General features: G+C 33.7%; 1 protein-coding gene across 15 annotated transcripts in view; it reads right to left on the bottom strand.

Annotated features, from left to right (window-relative positions):
* The window catches only part of TENM3 (teneurin transmembrane protein 3), a 3,351,339-nt gene that overhangs the window by 547,001 nt on the left and 2,792,023 nt on the right, over positions 1 to 12,315 (bottom strand). For 14 of the 15 annotated variants that reach the window (XM_074276236.1, XM_074276245.1, XM_074276241.1 and 11 more), the window contains one exon: positions 6,166 to 6,444. The exons of the other annotated variant lie outside the window; for it this stretch is intronic. In XM_074276236.1, the coding sequence (XP_074132337.1) occupies positions 6,166 to 6,444 (279 nt within the window). The remainder of the gene's footprint in view (positions 1 to 6,165; positions 6,445 to 12,315) is intronic. 15 annotated transcript variants of the gene reach the window in all.

Genomic DNA, 12,315 nt, shown 5'->3' with positions numbered 1-12,315 from the left:
TTGAATATGTATTACAAGCATATTATGTTTAGATAATAATGAGCAAGTCCAATGTCCATGGCTTTTTCCCAAGAATCTTGGAAATTCTTGACATCTGAGAAAAGTGTCAATGTTTTCAAACTTCCTCACCTATAATTACCACTCTTGAAAAGGGGAAACGTAGTATGGTCCATATATTCCCACAATTTTTTGTAAACTCATTAATCTGCCCCATATAATCATAAATTTATTTTGGCAATTGGTATTACTGGTAGTTACAATCCTCTTCTGACAGTTGATTTAAGTTTTCCTAATAAAATAATTTATACAATTCCTTCAGGAAATATACACCTTTTCCATTTTAAAATACAATATTTACAGTAATTCAGTTTGTTAGACCTTAACTATCTCTGGTCATGAATATATTTTCTCTAAATTTTTTAACGGCAGTTTTTCCTGGAAAAGTGTTTCCAACATGTAAAAAACCAAGGGTGTTATACTAATAACAAGCCTGCAAATCCTCTGTCATCATGATTTGCTACAGAAGACCTGGTCTGCACCAATTAGAGTGGCATCAGAAACAGGTATATTGCTAAGACCCCCAGGTAAGAAATAAAGACTTCAAATGATTTATTCCACTGTGTAAACTGATCTGCATCAATTAAATGGCCTTTAATTGACTGCATAAGTAAGAGGCTATCAATGGAGAAAGCTACTTTGGAAATTTTCTTTGGCCAGTGGGGCCACAAGAAGACTAAAGTCTTTGAAGTCTCCAGCCATAGGGCTAATTATCAACACCTCTCAATAGGCCTCTGCTTAATTGCAGTAAATTAAAAGAAGGTGTGGCTATTAGTATAGGAGGGAAAACAGGAAAGTAAATGAAGAGGCAGTAAAGACCCAGAACCATATTTGCTGGTCTCTATTGAAATAAAGTGAATCTGTTCATTTAGAGAATAAAGAATAGAAATCATATGCTCTGGGACCCTAATTCACATGTACATATTTAAAGAAATCTTCCTTCAACTCAATTTTTGGGGAGAGTTTTTGGTTTGCTTTTTTTTTTTCCCCTTAACAGAAAAGATCTTTTTTTATTTGGTTTTTTTTTGTTGTTGTTGTTGTTGTTTTTTCCCCAGAATGGAGATGTGCATTTGGGTTAGGGGTCAGATTACTTCAAAACAGGGCCATCAGAATTCTATGAGGAAACTGGTAACAACACTTTGGGGACAGGGAAGAGACCTGAAATATGTAGGGCATGCTGGTAATTTTCTCTTTGATTTGGGAGCCTCATCACATTTATTTTGTCACATTTCAACAGCTTACTAGAACCACTATTAATTGGAGGACATAAATCACTGCATCACCAGTACTTGCCCTGGTTACAAGGTACTTGACTTGGAACAAAAAAATCAATACATGTCAAAGGAGGAATTACTCCAGTACCCTTAATTTAGAGTAGGATTTACATTTTAAATTCTACATAAAACTCATATTATGCATGCTGTCAACTTTTTTAAAAAATTATTTTTGCTTCCCTCTTCCAAGACTGGTGGAAATTGTATAGGGCAAGAGAGAATAAATGTTATCGCTTGTTTTGCATCTCCACTGATATGGAGACTTGTGACATGGTCGGAATATATATATTTTTTTACTCTCAAGGGATACAAAGGCCATCAAAATTTCATTAGCCTCACAGCAGTTCTAGCGCCTTCTGCACTTGGACTGTTGGCCTCTCTATCAATAAATAAATGAAATCTAATCCTTTTTTAGTGACTAAACTCTTCTTTGAAGCTGTAACTAGAACATCAGGCAGTGTACTTGCATAATTTTACTAATATTGGGGAAAAATCTATATTCACAGTTATTCCACATGCCAAAAAAATAAATAAATCGAATGCTTAAATCCATAGAAGAAACTGCCTTGGAGTCAAATTCTTGTTGCTGCTAATCATTATGGGGAGTTCATTGTCCATTTTCTTCTTCTAGATCCTATCTCTCTCTCCACTCTCTTCACTTACGTCTCTCTCCTCTCTCTCATCTCTCTCTCTATCATCTCTCTTCTCTCTCTATCTCACATCTAACACACACACACACACACACACACACACACACACACACACACACACACACACCACTTCCAAGGAGACTTTCTAGACTGGTGTAAAGAGCGAAACATAAATTAGAATATTGGAGAAGAAGTAGAAGAGAAGGGAAAATCCAGTTAAAGAAATAAATGACTTTCTGAAAAAAGAAAACAAAAAGAATAGGGGCTAGAAGAGCCATTGTTAGGAGTCATAGTGAATAGTATCCGATTAAATTTTATGTTAGGAATGTCTAATGTTTTAATGTTTACAGACTGGAGTCTATATGAAGAGACTAATTAAAGGGAGAAAGAAATGCTACTGAAATGGAAAGTATTTTGACATATATTCCTCAGAACAGTGAGATTTTGCATTAAAAGTATCTTAACACAGAGAAAACTAGAATATAGATGGTGAATTTATTTTTTAAAAATAACTTCATTGTTCTTTAATGACCCAATGTCAAAACCATAATCTCAAGCAAATGTTCCCAAAAGAATTTTATGCTTTCCCCCTCTATTTTTATGCATCTTGATGACTTCAAAGAAAAGCTTACTCTTATTTCTCAAAAAAAAAATTAGACTATCCTTAATTAGTTTGAATGGAGAAGAGAACACACATATGCATTAAGGACTTACTATGTGTCACTTTATAGATACTATTGTTTCATTTGATTCCTATAACAACCTTGTGAGGTACATATTAGTCTCAAGTAAACCCTATGACCTATACCTGTAGGATGTATACAAAATAACTCTCTTTCATCATGTTATTGGAAAACAATGTTGAGGGTCAAAAGATTTGGGTTCAAATATTGCTCTGCTCTTTGCTACCTATGTAGCTTTGGTTAAGAAGTTAACCTGTCTGAGCTTGATTTTGTCATCCATTAAAAACCCCCAGAAGTTGAGCCAGATGATGGTGCAAATTCCTTCTAACTCTCAAACTTATGATTTATTAGTATATTTGTCTCAGAAGTAGTATGGTATAAAATGAAGAGCATTGTCTAAATATGAAATTAGGAGTTGTTCTTCAGTTGTGTCTGGGTTCATGACCACATTTGGGATTTTCTTGGCAAAGATACTGGAATTCATTTCCTTCTCTAGATCATTTTACAGCTGAGGAAACAAAGGCAAACAATACTAAGTGACTTGCTCAGGATCACACTGCTGCTGAGTATCTGAGTTTGGATTTGAGTTCAGGAAGATGAGTCTTCCCGATTTCGAGCTTAGTGCTCTATGCATCATACCAGCTAGCTCCCCTGAGAAGTTAGAGGGAGTCATTTGAATGCTGACCCTCATTTGGTCTCAGGTTCTTCACCTGTAAAATGAGAAAGGCGAGATTAGATGATGTCTGAGGATTAGCTAATGTTTGAGGGCCCTTCCAAAAGGTTTATTAAATAGATAACTCCAGTCCTCGGAAATAGCAGAAGTTGGTTTACTTAATAAAGTGATTTTGGGGAAAGAGTTACCAAAATGTCATCAATAACTTTATTCATCTTTTTTTATGAGCTTTATGAGCTCAAGTGACTAAATAGATTGATTACATGTTCAAACTACCAAAAGTCCCTAATTTCATCTGGCTCAAAACCACACTGTTGAACAGAGGGAATGAGAAACCATTATTCCACAGGAACAATGATGAAAGAAAAATTCTACCCACATACTAAAAGAGAGGTGATACAGAATGTGAGACATATTTTTAGATTATGGCCCATATGGGAATTTGTTTGTCTTGATTACAAGTATTTGTTAAAAAGTTTTTTTTTTCTTTTCTTTTCCAGGGAGACTAGATGTAGTAGAAAACAGAAAATAAATGCCTGTTAATTGAAAGAAAAATGATTAATTTTAAAACTAAAATAAAACAAAACACCTATGGAGTTTATGATAACTCTAGAAAAAGGTGTTTTCATTTCTCTCTTAAATGAGAGGGACATCAGGTATGGATAATTTAAAATCACACAGTAAGCAAGAAAAAGAAAACACTGTGTTGCATCAATGGAAAGCTGCAAAAATGAACATATTTGAGTCTTATTAATGGGGAAATTAATTATGTTTGATCTTGAAAAGCATTATATGACATTGGTAGTTAATATAACTTCCTCCATTTCTTTTACTTTTAAGAATAAAGAGACATTAAAATTGTCTAGGGATAACTTAAGAACAATATAATAAAAGGTTATCATTGCCAGGACATTCTGGTCATATAATTTAGGAGCAAGTGATTTGAATGGAACTAGAGCAATTTTTTTGCATGTTTACATGCCTCCAAGAAAAGGGACAATATGTTTATTTTATCTTATGTAGTTAGAATTAGAGTCTTTGGATTTCAGCATGAAAATCCACATGAATACATCCCTTGAATTAATAGGATAAGTGAGGTAAAAAAGAGGAAATGAAAGGGTATAAGTATTTATATAGTGCCTATTATATGCCAGATATTAAAATAAGAACTTTTAGCAATATTATTTTGCATGATCCTCACAGCTATTCTGCGAGATAGTTGTGTTTTTTTTTTAATTTTTCTCACTTTTACAGGTGAGAAAATGAACCAAATACAGGTTAAGTGATTTTCCAGGGTTATACATCCTGGAATTATCTGAGTACAATTTAAACTCATGTCTTCCTAACTTCAGTTCTGGTACACTGAAGTATCAAAGCTGCCTTTGGTGATCTTCTTTTTAGGGGGAAAAAAACCCTACATGGTCTATTTTTCTCTCTCAAATTACTTTTATCAAAAGAATTATGCTTTCTTTTCTTTTCTTATAGAAATATTTTTTTACTTCAACCCAGGCATGGGCTAACTTTTACGTGGAAACGTTTTAAGAAAATGTTCCAATGGTGATGAAGATGATTTTGATTTAAGCCACCTAGCACATATAATAAGGCAAGAAAAGGGGCAAATTTTTCTTTAAGAAGATATAGGAAACTGCAGATTCTGAAATCTAACAATAGTTATTGTCTTTTTATTGTAGACCAGAGCCAACAAGGTTGCCAGGCACAAAAAACAAACAAACAAACAAAAAAAAAACCCAACAACAACTCAACTAAAAGCCAGAAGTAAAAACAGCCCTTTTCCCTGTTTGCATTCATACAATCCCCTCTTTATCCTTTTTTTTCTCTCTGAGTTTTAATGCATCATATATACAAAGCATTAATAATTACACTGGGCCCTCAAGTTCATGGTTTATATTAAATACTTAAGAAAAATGTATCTTCTGTCATGTGGTACCTTAGAGCTCAATTCTCCATATTCTTTCCACATAAATAAATGAAACTAAGATTATTAGAAATCAAGGGCACTTAAAATCATATTAAAATAAATTTTGATCTTTGTTACATCTTTTCCTACCAGCAACAGAATAAGGTCCTAACAATGAATAAAAACCGTTTGTCTTTACAATGTGCCAAGCTGCTATTTCGATTTCAGAAAGCCTATTGGGGGAGGGGGTAAATTTTAATTGCATAGTAATCCAGTCTCTAAAGCACATCAAAGGCCACACTCCCCTCTTTACCACGATTTCAATTGCTCTCATCAACTGGTAAGTTTAAAGCACAATCAGATTTGTTCTTCAATCACTAGAGTCCTGTTAATAAACTATTCTATGTGCTCACTCATCCATTCTAAGATTCTGCAACTTCTTTGAGATGTCTTCAAGAGGAATTTACAAAGACATCTTTGATTGCAAACTGGTCTGGAGGATAAACTTTGTCACCCTTGCTTCTTTACTCCACTGAGGATAACAGGTAACATGGTTTAAGATAAGTCAAAGCCAATCTTTTCCTTTTTTATCCTTTTAAGAAAATCTGGTTAAACTATTTTCCCCCAAAATATAGCACAAACATCAGGCTCACATAATTTAGCCGAGTGATAGTAAGTATTGATTCTCCCCAAATATATATATATATATATATATATATATGTATGTATGTATGTATATATATATATGTATGTATGTATATATATATATATGTATATTTGAGGTCATTTCTCCAATTTGACTGTTGTGTTTTTTTTTTTAAATCCAAAGTATCAACCAAATCAAAGAATCAGTGAGTGCCATTATAAAAACCAAACCAAACCAAAATAAAAGACAGAAATCTAAACTTACCATTCTCACTGTCCGACTTGTTTTCATGCTCTGTATCAGTGAGGGTGAGGGCTGAGTTGGACCGGCTTGACAAGCAGGAACTTCGGCCTGATTTGACCCCCCTGCCCCAAAGTCTCATGGCATGCTCTGGGGACATCACTCCTTCATTTTCTGTATCAGCATCTGACCCTGCACTGATAGAGTAACCTCTGTGGGGGAGCCCCATTTCCGCACAAAATGCCAGTCCTCTTCGAGTTGCTGGTTCACAAACTCCTAACTGCCTTAGGGTAAAATTCTGTCCTAATTAGGGGGAAAAAAAGATAACAAAAGGTGAGATTGTTTTTTTGTTTGTTTGTTTGTTTTTTTTAAAGAAAGAAAGCCTCTCTAAAAATAAACACTCTTAAGCATTCTGGTTTCTCAGCTATCATATCAGCATAAGGTACTTATTTAAGCTTTGCATATGTTCTGGACAAGTGGTTCCTTATCTATAGTGTTCTAGTATTCTTTGTACAGGGGCTTCCAAGTCTTACTGAAGTTTTAAGCTTCAGCTTTTGGGACAGCTCATATAATGGCATTTTAGAGAGCTCATGTCAGCTGCTTAAGTCTATCAGCACCCAGCTTGAGGAGGCTAAGAAAAGTGGCAAAAACTACAGAAACCACGAAGGGCCTGTTCAACCCAAATAAATAATTAAATATGAGTAACAGAACTTTGCTCAAACCAAATGTGAAAACTCCAGCAAGTATTTGTCAGGATTATCTTTGGTCTGGCTAAGGTTCTGAATAACAGTATCACTAGCATCCAGAGGTGATTAGTCTGGCAAGGGACAAGGATCAAATGTTCATTAAATGGAAACAAGACTTCAGGCAGGCTTTATTAAATCTTCCTGACTTAATTCAGAACCAAAAGTAAATAAATAAACATTTTGTCTTTCAGAACTTGAATTATTATAGCCCCTCTCGAAATACATTGTGAGGTCCCACATGTTTCCTTTCATAAATACCTGGAAACATTTGTATTGATAAATGTGAAGCAATTCTTGAAAATGAAGTACTAGCTAAAAATAAAGTAGGCATATTATGTACTTAAAGCCTAATGTCAAAATCGGATTTCCTGAAAAATAAATGCCAGTGAACCCCTACAGACCTTCACTAATAAATTGAACACAATAAAATGCACGGCAGTGCAATAACTTCAAACAAAATTGTTTAAATTATGTGATACTTAAATATTACTACTGATATTAATGACTTTCTCCATCTTATGTTCTTTCCTGAAAATTTCCATATATTTTATGGATATATTTGGGAAATGAGAGCGAGACAATGTTTGCGTGTAGCTATGACAATCGAGGACAATGTTTGTGTGTAGCTATGACAATGATCAGGATTTTTTGTTCTTTTTTCTCTTTTTGGTCTTTTGTAGGAGTAGCAAAGATTGATATCTGTAAACCACCCAGTAATAAAAATCATCATCATTATTGTTATTATTACAGTAATTATCACAAAACAAAACTATTTTCATTGTAAAATTTTATATTTGCACTGACCCACTGATTCAAATACTCAAAACAATAGTCAAATAATTTAATATTTCTCATATTTTCCTTCTGATGTTGATAGAAATTCCACATTCCTTAATTGGCCCGAGTTTGAACGCTCACACATCTATTATATACATGTAAAATTAAGAAGGGAGCAAATGTAGTTTATAAATGCATGCACTGAAATCAATGAGCACATTGATTTTGTGGTGGTAATAAATTTAATGCATACAAATACAAATGAATGAGCAAATATTCGGTCAATTAAAAAGATGTTAGTAGCCTCGGTTTTTTTTTTTTTTTTTTTAAGAGTTCTTAATTGTTTTACTGCTGTGGTCATATCAGCAACTGGAGTAAGCTTTATCTGTCAGAATTCCAAATGTATTTTGACAAAGACACTCATGAATAATGAAAAAATCAGTTGCTACAATTAGCTACAAATCAAATTGCTTATCAGAGAGACATTTTTAATAAGTAGCTGTACTAAAGATGTGGTAAATTTTAAAAAGAGAAAACAGAAACATTAGAGGGAAAAAGAAAAAATGGAAAAATACAGACTACTGAAGTGTTAGAAAGTAGGGAATCTGGATGAAGTGGGCAGTGTGGTCAGTTTGTATTTTATGATAGCCTAAATAAATTAACAAGCATAGTATTTATGACAATGAAATCAAAAAGGTCAGTATGAATTGGAGAAAGTTAATACAGAAGCTATGGGAAGCATACCTTCATCATTATTTTCTTGCAGAATTTAAAAGAGAATAAGAACCAAAATTAAAAAAAAATTTTTTTTAAATCCAGACCTTTACATTATGCATGCTAATTCTGTCTCCCTTTTTAAGAGGATAAGCTAATTATACAAATGGATAAAAACAAAAACAAAAACCATAACCAAAACCAGACACTTGGGGTCTTTCTTTTTTCTGTGCCCATTCCCTATGATAAACATCAAAATTGATGGATTTGGATTAGAAGCTAAAACCCAATGAAAACAATGCCCTCTCCAATTTCTGTAAAGTACTTGAAACATTTTCCATGTAACTGACTTTCTCACAATCTATGATGTGAAAGAAAACAAGCAGCAGCAAACTCTCCTCTGTTATTTGTTATCCAGGTATCTGAATGCATTTTCAATCTAGAGCTAAATCTCTACCATGTGATTGTTATTCACTTATACTGTGCCCAAGATTTCTTAAGTTTCTATGATATGGGGAAACCCAAGAGCTACTGATGTCAACTGATTTTCATGGAAGGGCTGCTTCTCAAAAGGCTGGCCAAAACTAAAGGAAATACACACATGCCCATGTGTATGTGTGTATATATGTATTTATGTGTGTTGGATTAAAATTAAGAATTTTAAAAAATGAAAACACAATTCCTCCGCTTTAAATGAAGAGCCCTACCATGAGTAGAATTGACCTTCATCCATTAGATGTGTGTGATGAGCTCCAAAATAGGGTCAATTAGATGTGGTTTTTGACAGGTCTAGGGGAGGAGGTGAAGAAGAGGGAAGAAGGTTCTTGCTGGAGGAGAAAGCCACAGTGGAATGCTATAGTGAGAATCATTGAGTTTGCCATGAAGCCACACTAGAGCATGTGGGGAAGAGAGGAGGTGAGAAAAGAAGGGATAATGTATTTCAAAATGACTTCAAGAGAGGTGATAAAAGTATTACTTCCTGTGTTATTTTTTTTTCTTTTTTTTCCAACTTTATCTAATTTCAAAGAATCACATCCTTTACATCAGAGGTGTCAGTCAAAAGGCTCACTACCCATGTGCAACCCCGAACACCCTCAGGTGCAACCCAAATCAAATAAATGTGTAATTGGGAATATTTAACATGAAAAATACAATAAAACACTGATAATGTTACACTTCAAAACCAAATCAATATGTGGCCTGCAGGTATCTTTTAAAATGGTTTTGTAGTCCCCATTTGTATCTGAATTTCAATTTGATACTTTATGCCAAGACTTCTTAAACTTTTTCCACTTGCAATTCCTTTTTGCCTGAGAAATTTTTGTATGACTCTGAATATATAGGTATATAAAATAGGTATACAAATCAAACACCTGATAATAAGCCATTATTTTGCAACCCCCACATTCAATTAAGAGACCCCATATGGGGTCACAAACCATAGTTTAAGAAGCGGGGCTTTACACTGTTCTTAAAAACCTATTTCTTTTCTTTATAGTCTTCACATTAATGGTTTTCTTTCTTTGTTGCTTTAGTGTTATTATTATTATTATTATTAAAATTTGGCTCCACAATGCCTTCTATCATTGATAGACTCACGCTCAGGAATACAATAGATTTTGTTAGCATTCTTGCTTCCCCCTCCCCTTTTTGGATTTGTTATTTCATCAGGAAAGTGAAGTTTCAGTGTGGAAAATGCCTTCCATCAATGCAGATTAATACATTGTTCAGAATTTACAGTCTTAAGAGAGTTCCTTGGGAATGAAAAGTTGGTCACACCTCTGGTGATTGTCACAAATCTGAGACCAGATTTGTATCTGAAAGTGTTCCTCACTGTAAAACCCACCCATTTCCCATCTCCTATCCAATTCAACCACTAAGTATTAATTGGAGGGTGGGGTGAAGATGGTGTTTGTGATTACTATTTTAAAATGTAGACAAATAGTCAGGGTGAGAATTAACCTAACAAACAAAAAAAGGAAATAGGATTAAATGTGATGAGTAATACCAGTTAGCCTCTTTTTAGACTAGCTGTTTTGTTTTTACTGCTGCCATAAATCTGAAAATATATGAAAGAAAAACTGAATAAATTAGACTAAAAAGGCTGTATGTGTGGTTTTTTTTTTTTTTTAACTTCATATTAAAAATAAAATGTAGGGCAAATTTTGAAAAATTCTAGGGTGGCAATAGAGCAAATGCTTTATCCCAGATGGCACAGGAGACAGCTACCTCTTTAATCAGAGGTAATAAAATGAGGGAACGAGAACATGGGGCTTGCAACTTGGCCACTTTGTCCTGCAGAGTGTACAACACAGTCACTGCAGGGTGAACATTTTCAAAGAAGCTCATGCAGAGTGATACTTGCCAGTGGGCAAGGAATCTTGCTGCTTCTTGTTGAGGACTGAAAAGAAAAAGGCATGTAAGTGAGATACTCTTGCGTTTACACAGGGAGACTTAAGAGCACACTGAGCTCTTGGCACCTGACCTTCCTTTCAGTGGTTTGGTTTTCCATTTGGACTTGGCATTACTATTTCCCAGTAGTAAAGCCAAAAGGTCTGCAATGGGAGGATGGGTGTCCAGGGGAGGTATCTGGGATAAGATCTCCAAAATAAATGAAGTTCTTAATGGTTAAAAAAAAAAAAAAAAGTTTCTGTTGGATTTTGTGGTCCTGCTATGTCGATGTACTACTTACTACAATTTTTTATTTAAATATTTTTCTTTTATCTATCTAAAACTCTCTGACTAATCCAGATAAAACATGCATGTTTTGTCTCTATGCCTCTTCATTTTATTTTAATATTTTCTTTCCAATGAGGCACCATTTCCCTTTTTCCTTCTGATTTGAACACACTGTACACTAACATCTCTAGGCATATTTCCTTTTGAAGGAATGCTGTTCTGCCACAGATTCTAGTTTTTGGAAAGCACCTTTTCCTCCAATCTTTTGCTTCTTATATCTTAGATTATTCTTTCATTTAGTGGTTATTTTATGTCTTTTAAAAGTGTCTGTCTTTGAGTGTAATAATCTCCAAACTAGAATAGACTAAGAAATTAATCAGAAAATTAATTTAAACTGAATAAGAAGGGGAGAGTAAAAACCGAAGCACATTGCTTTTCTTCTATTGCTATTCTCCTATTGTAATAGTGCACACACATGTATATATACGCATTTATGTAAGCACATGCACATATGTGTATATGTGTATATATATATATATATATATATATATATATATATATATATATATATATATATATATATATATATATATATGTAAAATCTTCATCATCCTCCTCCATAGTGATTTCTCCCATATATTTATTATTAAAGTATTCATTTTATCCCAATCACTTATTTGATCATTATGAAATCAATGTTCTCCTATGTCATTTTATAGTTTTCTTTTCTCATGTTTGTATATGTCTAGGCCATTACCCCATTAGTAAATGTTCATGAAACTTTTTACTCTGGCTTTTTACCTATTCTATCCATTCCAGTTCAAACCTTTTAGTATAATCAAGTTGGACCTTAATATCTTTTCCCACACTTCCCTCACACAAAACTACAGATTTTCTTATTTCCATTATTTTAAATGAAATTATTAGTGCTTACTGTCTATATACCCAGGTTACTTATACCTTCGGAATCTAATACTTAATGTGCAACAAGAAAATGGTATTTACACACATATATTGTATCTAGGTTATATTGTAACACATGTAAAATGTATGGGATTGCCTGTCATCAAGGGGAGGGAGTTGAGGGAGGGGGGATAATTTGGAAAAATGAATACAAGGGATAATATTATAAAAAAAATACTCATGCATATATACTGTGGAAAAAATTCTAAATAAAATTAAAAAAAGAAATTATTAGTGCTGTTTGGTATAGAGGTAAATATTTTATTTGCATAGATCTTTGCAAAATTTTATCTGT

This window comes from Sminthopsis crassicaudata, chromosome 6 (assembly GCF_048593235.1).
Source record: "Sminthopsis crassicaudata isolate SCR6 chromosome 6, ASM4859323v1, whole genome shotgun sequence".
NCBI classification, from domain to species: Eukaryota; Metazoa; Chordata; class Mammalia; order Dasyuromorphia; family Dasyuridae; genus Sminthopsis; species Sminthopsis crassicaudata.
This window is presented reverse-complemented; position numbering and strand designations above follow the sequence as displayed.